Raw genomic sequence first — 16,280 nt, 5'->3', positions numbered from 1 at the left:
AATTCATTACAACATTCGGCAAGTTTGTCAAAACAGGTTTAGAAACCCGAACAATGAAGATTGATTTCTAAGATTTCCATGCAGCTGCAGGCCTGAGGGAAAAGTTTCATCTAATTAAGTGATGGCATGGCGAGGAACGGTGCAAATGACAACACGTCCAGGCTCCATCTAACAATATTTATGCACACAAATCCAAACATTAGACACAATAATACCATCTAAATCTGGAAAAAGGGTATTAGGTTTTGTTTAAATTCATGTAAACAGACAGACTGCTTCGTTTACATGAACGCATGTGTTTGTATTTATGCGTGTGTGGGTTTCTAGCAATACTTTGAGGAAAACATTGCTGAAAAATGTTGACAGAATTTAGCTAAATCCAACAAAAATGGTCCTTTGGGAATGTCCTAAAAAAAAAAAGGGTTACTAAAATTGTCAAGTCGGTTTTCGTTTAGTAATTACATATAGGTTTATTTAAAAAAACAACAACAGAAGTTTAAGGTACGTCCTTATTTGGATTGCTAGGTAAATGTGTGCTTTTGTGAGTGCTCATTCACTTGCGTGTTTGTATATGAGAGGCGCATGCAGTCATGCATTAACGGAGGATGTATTTATAAAATTGCATATGTTGAGCATGCAGAGAGGAGAGTTTGCGTGTCTGGCTGGCGACCAGTTCACAGCCCAGCTGGATATTGCTGAACTGCTCTTGTAACCTCCCCACAGCCCAGCGTGTCACTTCGGGATTGTTTCCGTGGTACAAAGTTTGTTCAACCTCTCTCTCTCTCTCTCTATACTGGTTAGGGCTGCTCTGATTTCATCAGCGTGCCACACAGGTTATTGCTCTGACAGCGGCGCAATCCCTAATGAACAGCTTGATACGGGGGAAGGAATGTTTTGTTGACCAAAACAGCTTTTAGTCTCAATTAATTCTGCTGTCAAAACAAATGGAGGGCAACCAAAAGCCTGAAGGTTTAGTCTAGACCCCTGGGGGTCACTATACATTCATACTTGGTTTAGTTGGTCTACCTGTGTATGGCATATTATATACATACACACACATACAGTATCATTCAGAAGTTTGGGGACAGTATGTTTTTTATATACTTTAGGATTCATTAAACTGATTGATAAAAGTTGACAATAATGACATGTATAATGGTACAAAAGATTGCTATTTTAACATAAATGCTTTTGAAATAGACAAAAAATAAAGGTATCACGTTTCCAAAAAACACAACTATCAACATTGATAACGATAAGAAATTATTCTTGAGCATCAAATCAGTATATCAGAATTATATATTTAAGAAATAAAATTTTAAAATATTATTTTAAATAACGGCCAACGCCAAACTTTTAAATGGCAGCGTATGTGTTAATATATGTATTATTTACAATTATTTATATAATTTATATAATCATTTTGGCCACTGATAATATAATATAATATGGTAAATATAAAAGTGGTAAGAAAACAGGTTATTACAGCTAAAGTGTGTAATTTCTGTGCCAATGGCATCACCAATCAAGAAAAATTATTGTTTTCAAAATGGTTTCCCAAACACTCTGCAACTGGATGAATAAAACGTATAGTCCCGCCCCAAACAACACAGTAACGTTTTGAAACATCGCTGGGTGGGGAAAAAAATTGTCAAGCCATGTTAAAGGCAAAATCCAGCATCAAAATCCAGTACAACATTTATATTGTTAACGTAATTGCTGGCTAAACCAGTGTAATTATACTCCACCATGCCCCTTTAGCTTTAAAGGGATACTCCACTTTAAAATGAAAATTTTGTCATCATATACTCACCCTCATGTTGTTTCAAACCTGTATGAATTTCTTTCTTCTGCTGAACAGAAAGGAAGATATTTAGAAGAATGTCAGTAACCAGACAGTTTCTGGTCTCATTGACTTCCATAGTAGGAAAAAAATATACTATGGAAGTCAATGAGACCAGAAACTGTCTGGATACTGACATTCTTCTAAATATCTTCCCTTCTGTTCAGCAGAAGAAAGAAATTCATACAGGTTTGAAACAACATGAGGTTGAGTATATGATGACAGAATTTTCATTTTAAAGTGGAGTATCCCTTTAAGCAAGATTATATTCTCTATGTGAAATGTGAAAAAACTTCCACCCTGTGAAAAGAGGGAGAAGCAGGAGGTCAAATGAAAGGTCACGGAGGGATAAGTGAGGAAAAATAGCAAGCGCACAGGGGGAAGTGTAGCCGTGTCAAGCCCTATCAATCTCAAGTGGCTTAATCTCGTGTAAAGGTGGGCGAGTTTGACATTCCACTTAGCATGTGACGCTAGCGTTAGCATGTGACAGCCAGCGCTGGCTGAGACCTGGGCTGAAAACCCCTGTAAGGGTCAGAGCTCCACAAATCCTTCAGTGTTGACTCCACTATTCTACAGCAATCAAGTCAAACATACTCTTAGTGTGTTTACAGTGCAGCCTAACACTCATTTATAATCCCTCACCCAAAAAAAAAAAAAAAATTGGTCAGTTGGTAATGAACTTATGACCAGTCTTGTTAAAAATATCAAGAGCAAAGTAGTTTGGTGCCAGAGGTTAATGCTGTGTGTGTGATTTAGCTGCGTTACCTGGTCTCTCTTTGCCTGTTCCTTTGCTTTCTGCCAGTTTCTGTATGAGGCTCTCGATGGAAGTGTTCTCCATGTTGTTAACAAACTCTTGTTGCACCTTTACAATAAAAAAACATTAAAAAAAACAGATGCATAAGATTACATGCCCTTCTTCACTACTTGCACTGCTTAACAGCTTAACAGAGAATTTGATAACCATACAATGCTAAATAAATGTTTAGTAAAAGTACTAATGCATGTGAAATTAACATTAACCGTCTGTCAAAATACTGTTAGAATTTGGATTAAAATTATTATTTTAATGAACCTTATTGTGACCTCACATTTGTGTCTGAACAAAACAAAGATTGACATGATCCCAATAATGAAGAATGAAAGGGTTTCTCCTACAGACTACATGTACGATTATTCCTTGCCATTTATACAAGGATACAAAGGATATAATTAAAAAGCCAAGAAAGTCCAAAAGTGCATCAGACTGTTAATGGAGGGCAGCATTTGCGTCTGAAGCCACTTGACCGGTCAAAATAGGTCATGGACTGCTTATTCTTCAGAGCGGACTCTATGCCATTTGATAGTATAATCATAGCATGAAGTGAACGCTAAATAACAAGGTATTTATGTTGCAAATCATACATACAAGCTAGTATGAAAATTTGAAACGTGAACATCTCTGAACATATTATTGCCATAATATATAATTATTTAAACATATCATATTTATTTAAACAGCAGTGTATTAAACTGCAAAATCCTGTTCCCTAGGCTCAATCAATTATTGGGCACCTTGTCTTACAATTGAACAAAAACACCACATTGATAATCCCTGAATTAAATCATCTTTAGCAGTTATTTTAATAACAATGGCAACAGAGGAGCACATCTCTGAAACACTGAACAAAGGGGGCCTAGAAACCAAGGCCTTATGATCATAAACTACCTAATGTGTTATGATCATAAACCTGGACTCTAATTGTTTTCACTCTCAGGCAGTGCTTCATCACATTACCAGCGCTTGAGCCGTATCCCATGCAAGCAAGATCAAGGATCTGGAGGAGGAGAAGGTTGAGAGCTAGTGCACGCAATGAGGATGTGACATTATTTCCTCAGGTGACCACTTTGACTGTCTTTGTTTTTATAGCCCTCGAGGGATGGCGACAAATGCAATGTCTCCACCACTGACTCAATGCTTTCCTTTTACAGTTGATGTATTCCTAGTTCATTAGATTTTCTAGTTCATGTCATAAACATACAGAAATTCGTAAAAATTTGATTTAGCATCCATCTCACGAGAGGATCTGACTGACAGCATGTGTAGTTGTGCGTATATCAAATACTTTAGTTTAAGGAGGGGTGAAAGGGAAGTGATTCATGATGCTCGCTGTGAAGCAGAATCACATCACAGACTTTGTAAGTGGTCTAGGTTCAAGTATTTTTTTTCCAAAGCAATTAAAAAAAAAAAAAAAAAAAACTCCAATAAAGACTTCTAAACCATTAACCAAACCAACCAGCTCTGAAAAATGGTTAATATATAACTAGAACTAAAACCATAAAAAAAAAAGTTTTGTTGGGCCTACTTGAAAAAAGTGTTCAAAAAAGTAGGCGCATTTCCATTAAAGATTTGCGCAAAACTTTTGCGATTTTTTCTAAATATCGACAAAAAACTATTGCGAAATGACGGCGTTTCAATTAACCGATGTTATGCGACTAAAACGTCCTTTTTTTCTCTCGCGATAAGTCATTCCAAAAATCATGGCAACGGACGTTGGTAAGTTTATATATATATATATATATATATATATATATATATATATATATATATATATATATATATATAATATATCACAGCCACGTACCGCACTAGACGTTATTATTATTATTAATGGAAGTAAACGTAGGCGTGTTATCCAAGCATTAATGTCAAGGAAAGAACCTTATACTGTGATCGGCACATATGAGGTGTTTCTGGGTTTTTCTCACTCTTATCTGCTTCGAGATCTTGCTTGTGGCATTTCTTTGAGGTTTAGAATCCAGTATTTCTGTCATTCTTTTGTCTTATATGAATTTAATAAAGAACTCTGTCTCGTATTCTGTCCAAACACACCGCGTCATCTACGTCAGCTGACCTGTAAATGCGCAAAAACTGTTTCCATTGCAGTTTTGCGAAATATTCCTTTTTCGAATTGGCTGAAAAACCACCTCATGCGAGCGCAAAAACTTTTTTTGCGACAAATGGGAGTTTTTGCGAAATTGACGTGTTTCCATTGATCGTATTTTCAATGCGCAATTTCAATTTGCGCAATTTGAAGGGTAATGGAAACGCGGCTAGTGTTACTTGAAATAAAACTTATTTTATTTCAGCTAATTGCCAAGGCAATATTTCCCATTTTCATTTAGTTTAATTTGATGTACTAAAATAACTAAATATATACAAATTTATTAAAACTTTATAGATATAGATATTTAAAAGAGAACTAACAAAAATTACAAACAAAATTATTTTAAGGTCAAAATGAAAACGGAAAAATAAAAAATAATTGTAAATACTTTATAATAAGGTTTAATTAGTTAACTATGTTAATTAACATTAACTAAGAATGAACAATACGTCTACAGCATTTATTAATCTTAGTTAATGTTAATTTCAATATTTACTACTACATATTTAAAAACAAAAATTGTTTTTGTTAACATTAGTTAATGTACTGTGAACTAACATGCTAATGTTCAGTCTGTAAAAGGTTTATGCACAATTTCATGAAACATTTTAGCCTCTCTCTTCTTTCAAAGACACATGCCATTGTTCCATCTTTTGCTCTGTCATTTCACGTCTAGAACCCTTTGTTATATTGAGTTCTTAAAACACATGTACAAATGAACAGTGACACCAACTTTTGCATTAGTAAATTGTGCACTTGAAAGAGGATTTAATTCATTTTTATGCACACAGAAACAATATAACCATAATAACCACAGTAAAAAACAACAGCAAAAAAAAAACCCTCAAATTTTATTTATTTTCAGGCTCAAGCTGAATACAAGTGAGTGTGTGGTTAGGATGAAGCCCAAACCAGAGCATGCAATAGTTCTGTGGTCAATAACCAGTAAATGCCTAACAGAGATCGTTTGCTGTGGGTGTGTAGGAATGAGATTGTGTGCATTCAGCATGGAAGTGCATTTCAGTGAATAACAGGGAATACAAATGTTATAAATCTCTCTGAATCAGTGGCAATAGGATTGAGGATAGATAAGGAAAGATTGATCAGACAGCCTTATATTACGAAGTTCATTCATGCTTGTTTGACTTCTGTATGTCTACGGGTCTCTGACGCCCTCTACAGCTAAAAGATGATGCAACAGCCAGATCTCATAGGCTTAATCCAGTGTTCCCACACCTTTTCGCCACTGAATTTTCATAATTTTTTCCAGTTGCTTCATGACTACTGGTTAAGAATTTATAAAAACAATTTAAGTGACTCATAATAAAAATTCTAACAGATTAAATCATTTTTTCTAGACAACTAGCAAAATAGATTTTCTAGGACTTAAATAATAATAATTAAAAAAACTCCCAGGACATTAGCAGGTTGTTAGCATCTTTTACAAAAATTATATATATATATATATATATATATATATATATATATATATATATATATATATATATATATATATATATATATAAAATATATACATGTGTGTGTGTGCATTTTTGTAATAAAATAAATTAAAGGATAATTTCCTAGATTAAGAAAGTGTCTGGTAACGATGCAAATGAGTTCAGGCAACATCTTGAAATAACATTTTGCCAGTAGTAATAACGTGTGCATGTTTGTCTGCTCACCTCTCCGATCTGTATGTGCGTCTCTTCAACAGACTGAGAGTATGAATGGATAATCTCCTGCATACGCATGACATGTTCCTCTTCAATGCCCTGGAATTTCTGTAGACACACACAATCTTTAAATAACTTCTTTCTGAAACAGTGCAAAAGCAGTTTAAAAATGGATAATACTGGATACTAGTTTTAGTCGGTCTCAAAATGTGAAGCTGAAAGCAGATGTTAGAAATGATACTTAATCAGACCAGAAAATGTTCTATGAATTGCCTATTTGGGTGGTCTGAGAAGCTAAGCGTGTAACACGCACAAACACACTGAAAATGAATATGTATGCGTGCATGTGGGATGTGTGTGTGTCAAGGATGGCTGCATGCCTGATTTGCTGTTTATGCTCCTCTCAGACTGACAGTAGGGTTTTAGAAGATTTAAGGGGAAGAGGAGAAAAAGACGAGGAAATGAGCGGAAACAAGATAATGACAGCATAAGTCAGAGCATGTGTGACCACAGGGAAAAAACGTGTTTGTGCATGTGTGTGTGGATCATGTAAGGAAACATCAATAAAGAGCTTAAGGTTTGTATGTTTGAGGACTCTGTGGCTCTGATTTGGGAAATTAAGTGTGTATGTGCGGGATGGGTGAGGGGCTACAGTGTTTCCTGACCGCGCTACTGAATTTAAAGCCCAAGATGTGAGCTTGAAGTCTTCAGTATGATGAGGTAAAAAAAAAGATAGTGTACCACAAAATAATACAAAGACAACAATTAAAATATAATAATTAAAAACTACTAATAAAAATTAAAACTATTATTTACTAATTAAATGTATAAAATAAACTTAAAAAATTAAACACAATATTAATATAATTTTGAGAAAAACATTTTTTTAAATAAAATATTCAATTAAAATGATTAATAATCTTAAATATAAATGTTACTAATTTAAAGTGAAACAATCAAAATTGATAATTCTTATTTTTCATAGAATATTGCCATATTTATTATAAATGATTTATCCATGAACATAATTTTTTTTTAAATTGATGTGTCCTTTTAATCTTTACACCTTTTACGATACACTAGGCTGCTAGTATAATAGTATGCGTGTGTTAATTCAGATCAAGCTGCATAAAAACTCTAATAACCCCAACAAACATCTTACTTGTGCGGTTTCTGTCATTCTTTGCTCAAATTCTGTTTTCGCAGTGGCATACTTCTCCACATATGATTTGTAGGACTCAGTGGCTTTCTTGACCTTCAATCCAGCCTACAAACAAATAACACAAACCAGACAGAGAGAAATGTACACATTCAGACATCTTCCAAACACCTTCCAGATTCCAAACTATTGGGCTGCCATTCATGTATGTACAAGTCTGTGTGTGTACCTTGTCCAGGTCTCTCTGTGTGGCCCCCTCTTTGCGCATACGTTCTTGCTCTAGCATTTTGTTGACGTAGTTCTCTTTGCTCTTCTGTAAGGCCTGTGACACACTCTGGATGTTCTGCACAGCCTCCAGAGTGGACGCCACCTCCTCCTTTGACTAGAAAGCCAGAGAAACCAGAAAGAACTTGAGTATTATTCTCATCTTTAAAAAAAAATTATGTTTTTTTCACAGCCCTAAATGTCTTGCTTTTAGAATGTAATACAATGGTCATTTTAGCTATGAAATGGACATAGTTTTTAAGGTGCTAACACAATCAAAGAGTCAGACACAAATGCGTTAAGTTTAAAGAGCCAAACAAAAAACACGAGGAAAAAAGTAAATACTAAGAGGATCAGCCCAGTCGTCATGTTTTTTTTTTCTCTGTAACTGTGTAAGCTATCAAACACTGTTCCTCTGCACATGCACAAAAAAACAGAAACCTGTTTTCCTTTCATAAAAAAGACTTATCACAGTCATACAAATAATACATATAATAAATAAGTAATAATAATAATAATTTTATTTATCTAATATATTTATATATAAATAAATGATTAGTTTATGAATTATTATTATTATTTGATAAATATAATACTCACGAAAGTGAGTACACCCCTCACATTTTAGTATATCTTCTCAAGGGACAATACTATAGAAATGAAACTTGGATATATTTTAGAGTAGTCAATGTGCTGCTTGTATAGCAGTATAAATTTACTGTCCTCTGAAAATAATTCAACATACAGCCATTAATGTCAAAATAGCTGCCAACAAAAGTGAGCACACCCTAAGTGATAATAGCTGTACGTCATTTAACCATGCAAAGCCACATCTCCTATTCATCATGGTCATGTTTTTGTCTGCTTGACAGGACCATACAAATTTGTGTATCTTGTATTAGAGCAGTTAAAATGTGTGCTTTAAATACAATTCTCTCATACTGACCTCTGGATGTTCAACATGGCACCTCATGGCAAAGAACTTTAAGGATTTGAGAATTCGAATTGTTGCTCTCCACAAAGTTGACCTAGGCTATAAGAAGATTGGTAACACCTTGAAACTGAGTTACAGTACAGGCCAGGGTCATACAGAGGTTTTCCATGACGGGTTCCACTCGGAACAGGCCTCGCAAGGGTCAATCAAAGAAGTTGAGTCCTCGTGCTGTGCGTCAGGTGCAGAAGCTGGCTTCAAAAAACAGACGCATGAGTGCTGCCAGCATTGCTTTAGAGGTTGCAGAAGCGGAAGGTCAACTGAAGCTGAAAACAGAAACTGGGCCGAACGGCATGATAACGACCCCAGACACACCGCCAAGATGACAACTGCCTTGCTGAGGAAGCTGAGGTGAGGGTGATGGAGTGGCCAAGTGTTTCTCCAGACCTGAACCCTATTGAGCACCTGTGGTGATCCTCAAGCGGAAGGTGGAGAAGCGCCATGTGTCTAACATCCAGCAGCTCCGTGATGTCATTATGGAGGAGTGGAAGAGGGTCCCAGCAACAACCTGTGCAGCTCTGGTGAACTCCATGCCCAGGAGGATTAAGGCAGTGCTTGATAACACTGGTGCTGACACAAAATATTGAACTTTGGACACAGGTTTGACATGTTCACTCACTTTTGTTGGCAGCTATTTTGACAATAATGGCTGTATCATGTTGAGTTATTTTCAGAGGACAGTAATATATATTCCGCTATACAAGCAGCACATTGACTACTCTAAAAGTATTGTCCCTTGAGAAGATATACTAAAATGTTTGCTGAAATGTGAGAGGTGTAGATACTGTATATATCAATTAATATTATCTAGAGACCATCCATTACTATTTTTTGTAATTTTCCCCGGTTTTGTTGAGATAACAATAATAATAATAATAGTAATAGTTGACAAATTATTTCCATGGGAGGACGAGGAAGACATCCACAAACATTTCAGAGACATGAAGTTAATAGTGGAATATACAGGAGACCATTTTTATTTATTATTATTATGTAATTATATCTCCATTTCATATGATACTCCTCAGTCTGTTTTTGAAATGTGGATGTGAGAGTGATATTCACCAGAAAACCCCTTTAAAGTTTTATCTTACAGCGATTACATACCAGACCTCTGACCTTTTTAAGAATGACATGTGTACCACAGACTCATTTAGCTGAGAAATTGGGTTCATACTTTGCTATGTAGCATGTTATGAGCAAAAACCTACATGGATATTAATCAAACACCAAAGATGACGGCAGCTCCCATACCTTCTTATGATTTTTGGCTTGTTCCTCCACATATTTCTGGACTTCCTTGATGAGCTCTTGCAGTTTGCGGACCAGCTCCATGTGACACGCAGCCAGTTTCTCAGTGGACTGTTTAAACACATCCCACACCGGCGCAAACGTCCTGTGGAACAAATGGCCATTTCATTTTCTTCTCAGTGCATTATACTCAACGCACTTTGTTCAAATAAAACATTAAAATGTGTTAAACATGATTTGTGATTTAACACCAAGGTCTGTTTATTGTCTCGATATCAGATTTATCTTCTGGTCCTGGTTGTTTTTAATGGAAACAGCTCTGTGCAAGGTTTAATGACACTATAATGTCGGTACTGACAATATGATATGTGAGGGGGGTGGGGTGGTGAAAATCATGTTCGGCTGAAATAAAGCACCGCAGGCTAGTGAAAAGCCAGCTTTCATTTCACACAACTGCATCTAGCATATTTTGCAAATAGTTATTATACAAACTTTGGCTATTTCAGGACCATAATAGCAATAACAATGAGTTAATTGCTTTCCTCCTGCAGATCTTTTTGAAGTAGCTTATGAAGTTTCGCTTGATTGGCAATATGTCTCCCATTAGCAGGGAAAGTACAGCAAGCTTGCCAGAATAAAGTTTATATAGAATAAAGATTCACAAATGTTCCAGGCAGGTGAGTGAGCAGCTGTGGGTATTCATTTTCTTTCCTTGCAGGTAATGAACTTTGGCTTTCATGAATAAAGCCTGAGAGACATTGAAATGATGCGGGTTTTCCAGCTCATTATAAATACATTATTAAAATGGTGTTCATAATGAACCCACTGGTCCTGTAAACCCTCAGACACACACACTTACCCTAGCTGAGAGCAGTTGCTGGCAGTCTTGGCCAGTTTGGTCATTGATCTTGAATACGTCTCCTCTATGGTGGCTCTGAGACAAGAATGGAGAAAACCATGTGTGAATAATCAATCAAATCCAAATAATGACAGGCTGTCACTGATTATTATGTAAACAAATGAGACCCTATTGTAAAGTGTTACCATTATTATTTACAAAGATATCCTTTAACAATACTTCTCAGTTTTCACTCGCACAAACATTTACATATACTTGCATTCAATAGGTACCATAATTAATTGTGCTTTGTTAAAAAAAAAAAAAAAAGCTGATTTAAAGAAAATCTAAGAGTTGCACAAATTACACTGATGCACCTACATATAAGCAAACAAACTTAAGTTAAATTCTCTTAAAGCTTGTGCAATACGTCAAGGACACATGAAGAAAAGAAGACTTGAACTAAATCAAACAGAAAGACAATCTGTCTGTATTAAAAACACAATTGTTAACATACATATATGTGTGAAAGTGTGATGCTTACATATGCAATAACAGTCAAAGGTTTACACACTTAAATTAATGTCATGATCTTAACCTTTTGATCCAAAGCTTGTTTGAAATTAGTATTGTAGACAAACATAAATTGTGAATGCAAATTAATTTTACAAAACTAAAAAGATTTTTAGTTTTTAAAAAGCAGAAGAGCATGTGCTCAGCAAAACTCATTCAGCACTTTTCAGCAAAAAATAAAAAAATCTCAGGATGATGTTTGAGAGAAGGCCAGAGTGTTTTGGTCACTGCATAACTCCCATACATTAATTTGTGTTATTTCATGTCATAATGTTTTAACTATTATTCCAAAATCTGAAAAACAGTAAATAAATAAATAAAGTGTAACTTTGTCCAAAACTTTGATTGGTAGTATATCCCTACAGACACTTGCCCGGATATTTTTGGAAATCTATGGCTATGGTCTTCTTTTTGTGTGTCAAAAGAGAAAGATTTATAATAGCAAATTAGTCTGGGTACTGTTTTACAATGTCACACTGTGTCCAGAAGGGGGAGACAGACACAATCCATTTGAGGGGAAACCTCTCCCAATATCTATCAGCACAAAACTTTCAATGGCCTCAAAGTGCACTGGTATTATGAATCCGCAAAATTCCTCTGTCAAGCATAGAGCTCATGAGACGGTGAATTTATCAGAGTGTGAATTCTTTCCGTTAGTTTAACGCAGCTTTGACCGTTAAAGCAGGTGAGACGTGTGATGGATGCCGAGGCTTTTGGAGGCCTTGCAGCATTCCTGAAAGCCATTTGGATGGTTTTGTGAGAAAAGTTTTAAAATAGTTTCCACCTGAATAGCTTTACTCCCTTGACACGTCATGCTTGTGTAAGACAAGCAAGATTTCTAGCAGAGCTTCAGCCCTTTCACAGGTGAACAATCTGACAAAACTGTGCATGTTTTGGAACAAGAAGATCTGAAGTATTAACAGCTATTCAGTACTGTATTCAATAAATTCAATATATTAAATTATTATGACTGTACACAATTTGTTCAGACAGTGTCATCAAAATTCCGGTATAAAATACACTAATCAGCATTCGAATGACAGAGGCATTGGAGTAAGAGTAACCAAAAATAAGTGCATGACACAGCTATAGACACTACTGCACATTTAGTATGAAGATACATAATATGTCAGATCCCTAATTGCTACCAAAAAAACACCTGACTTCTGGGGTCCGTACCATGAAGTTCAATCAAACTCAGGGTTACAGAATAAGTTTTGATTTGACAAAACCAAACCAAACCAAACCAAACCAATTCAATCAGGCTTTGTTGGTACTATGACGCTGATCATCAGCTTTCTCTGTTAACTCAGGCATCAGCAGCGAACAGACCATCACATGCCTTGAAAGATGCAAAACTGCAATTCACTTCTCATGAGAAAATCAACAAGATTCATTTCTCTCTTCTGCCGAACATTAAGAGACTCAAGAATATGAAGTACATAAAAGCATTTACAACATTATCAGTGCAAGTGAAAGTTGTGAAGATAGTTTATATAGTAGATACTATATATAATTATACAGGGTATACAGAGACTCGAACATGTAAGCTCACATGTAGTCATTTTTAAAGCTTTATCTACTGATTCCAAATCTTATTTATATTATATATTATCTGTATATATATTTATATTCATTTAAACTAAATGCTAAAATTGCACATGTAATGGATTAGGGGTATAATAATTATATAAATAATAGCCTATATAAATCATATAAAATAATAAATTTTAAAAAATCATTGCTATAGCCAGATAATTTTGTCTTTAAAAAAAACTGTTACTACATAGTGGCCTTAATGTCAAGTCAAGTCAAGTCAAGTATATTTGTATAGCGCTTTTCACAATACAGATTGTATCAAAGCAGCTTCACAGTATTAAATTAAAATAATACAACAAGGTTTGTTTCTAGTGGAATTTATTGATTGATAAAATCAAATTAAATATCCCCAAAATATCCCCAACTGAGCAAGCCAAAGGCAACAGTGGCAAGGAACCGAAAAACTCCATCAAGTGACCTAATGGTGTCCTAAAACTCCATCAGATGACCCAATGGAGAAAAAAAAACCTTGGGAGAACCCAGGCTCAGTCGGGGGCCAGTTCTCCTCTGGCGTTTATGAACTAGAGACAGGATTTAACTGAAAGATTAAAAATATTATATGAATGCCTGGCTGAAGAGATGCGTCTTTAATCTAGTTTTAAACTGGGAGAGCACTTTGCTCATGTGTCACTTTGCTCACAGCTGATTGGTTGAATTTCAGTTTGAGATCTCTTCCCCGGGAACATTACCTGCCCCGGAGCAGGTTAGCCGTGGAGCGCAAGTTACTTCGGCAATGAACACAGAGAGAAAGCAGAGCCACTTTCATGGTGCCTAAAACCCAGGGGTTGGCACAAACTAAGCATACCTGTCTATCCACCTAAACCGACTTCATGGTATAGGCATCAGGTCTCACTGTTAAGACAGATGAGCATTTCTAAATATCACATTTTTATCCGATTTTGAACCGCAGACATGTGATTTGGATCAGGTTAAATGTGGTTTCTGCAGTAAAAAAATAAATAAAAATGAGTCGGACAAGTAAAAAGAAAAAAAAAATTTTTTTGCTTCTTGTGTTAAGTGAGTATATGATTGGTGATTTCATAATTCACATACAGTGTTAATTTTTGTATTATTTATATAGTGTTATAGTATTTATTAATATTTTGAATTAATTTTATATTTTCAGTTTTCATTTATTTGTACCTTTTGGTTTTGTACATTTAGCTATTTATTTTTGTTGGTTTTATTTTAGTTAGTTGTCAAGGCAACATCTCAAATTTCAACATTTATATTTGGTTTAAGTTTAGGCTTTTCATCTAATATTTGATTTGATTTGAACTTTATATCAATGAACGAAAACGATTTTTAATAACAACTGCTAACATCGAGCATTTTTTAGAAAAGATGGATGTCTGAGTTATGACAGGCTGTAATGAACAACGTAACATTAGACTTTGAGGTAACTCCTCTCATCCCCTCAAAAACAAACAAAAAACACAGTTTTACCTTTCTCTGATGAAGTCTGACAGCTCCTTGCTGGATATCTGGCCATGTTTCATGTTGTGGTACAGTACATCAAATCCATTGTTTTTATCGCCCTGCCAAAAAAGAACATAAATTCATTAAAAATCAACTGCATTTGATCAACATAACTATATTTTTTCTCTAATAAAACAAAACAAAACAAAACAAGAGGCAATGTTAAGAAAGAGAGCCAGGCTGCATGTCATCACTGATGCTGGCATCTGTTTACCACTTTAGGTTTCTCAACAATCATTGCTGCCATGATCTGAATGGCATCTAGCTGGCTTCTTAAAGCAGACTGGTCCACCATGTTCATCCGCAACATACTTTCCGTATTTTTGCCCGTTCGAGAGAACGTCAGTGCTGTAAGGTTGATCTGAACTGTGCAAAGGGTTTCATAGCAACCATGGTTACAATGCCGCTACAAGTGTCCAATATCAGAGTTTTAAAAATGCAAGCACTAAACTAATGCATTATTCAGATCTGAAGTGAGGTCTGATCCCTCCTCTAATTTTGTAATGACAGAAACACACACACACACACACACACACACACACACACACACACACACACACACACACTCAGAATATCTGTTCTGAGTGACTATAAACGTATCTGTTGTCTATCAACAGACATAATCAATCATATGCTCTAATACATCAGATTAATGAACCAACCCAAAACAAGCTAAATTGCAAGCTATTTTATTAGCATTTCTCAAAAGCCAACTGTGAAAACACAGATATCTGGCACACCACAAGAGTTCAACCAGTTATTTAAAGAAAAGCACAAGAAGAAGAAAAATGCCATCTATTCATAACCATTGTAGTTATACATTACAATTTAAAAGTTTGGGGTCATTTATTTATTAAAATATTTTTGAAATAAGTTTTTTATGCTCACCAAGGCAGCATTAAAAAAATATATAGTAAAACAGTTATATTGTGACACATTATTATAATTTAAAATAATATAGAAATGTTCAAATATAATAATGTTAATAAATACAACGTTTTCTACTTGTCATTTATTCCTGTGGTGACAAAGCTGAATTTTCAGCATCATTACCCCAGTCTTCAATGTCACATGATCCTTCAGAAATCATTTGCTGAATTGCTGTTCAAGAAACATTTCTCATACATGATCAATGTTGAAAATAGTTGTGCTGCTTAATATTTTTCAGGATTCTTTGATGAACAGAAAGTTCAAAAGAACAGTATTTAAGAACATTTGATTCCTGTCACTCTTGATCATTTTACTGCATCTTACTGACTAAAAAAAAGTAGCAATTTCTAAAAAAAAATATCAGTGGTGGAACAGTGTACAGAATATATTCACGCCAGTTTTCATTTTAAAAGCAGCTTGGTGGAGTATTTCAGAGAAGAATCTAGAAAAGCATGTTAGATTGATATGATCACCAACTATGCAAAAACACATCAACAACATGATTAATAAACAGAATGAGCAGCTCTCATCTCAGCTTTATACTGTGTGTAACTTCCACATCAGCTTTTGTGGACAAAGCAAATATAATGCAGTGTGTGTTTCCTGTGTGATTGTTCAATTGTGTGTTGAAAGAACAGCGACGGGAAAGCCAAGCGCTACAGAAGTGACCGAGGCGAGGAATGCAGTGATACTGAAAAATACAATATAGGAAAAAAACAACAAACTCAGGAAAATGCTTTGGGCGTCTGCTCC

General features: G+C 35.2%; 1 protein-coding gene across 3 annotated transcripts in view; it reads right to left on the bottom strand.

Moving 5' to 3' along the window:
• Positions 1–16,280, bottom strand: part of fcho2 (FCH and mu domain containing endocytic adaptor 2) — a 47,365-nt gene that overhangs the window by 22,752 nt on the left and 8,333 nt on the right. For all 3 annotated transcript variants that reach the window (XM_084412920.1, XM_084412918.1, XM_084412919.1), the window contains exons 2-8: positions 14,565–14,656; positions 10,968–11,042; positions 10,112–10,253; positions 7,832–7,984; positions 7,606–7,710; positions 6,453–6,551; positions 2,609–2,705 (exon numbers count right to left, since the gene is read on the bottom strand). In XM_084412920.1, coding sequence (XP_084269046.1) covers positions 2,609–2,705; positions 6,453–6,551; positions 7,606–7,710; positions 7,832–7,984; positions 10,112–10,253; positions 10,968–11,042; positions 14,565–14,656 — 763 coding nt within the window. The remainder of the gene's footprint in view (positions 1–2,608; positions 2,706–6,452; positions 6,552–7,605; positions 7,711–7,831; positions 7,985–10,111; positions 10,254–10,967; positions 11,043–14,564; positions 14,657–16,280) is intronic.

Source organism: Rutilus rutilus (genome assembly GCF_951802725.1).
Source record: "Rutilus rutilus genome assembly, chromosome: 7".
Lineage (NCBI taxonomy): Eukaryota > Metazoa > Chordata > Actinopteri > Cypriniformes > Leuciscidae > Rutilus > Rutilus rutilus.
Note: the sequence above shows the minus strand (reverse complement) of the source record. Positions and strands in the feature narration are given on the sequence as shown.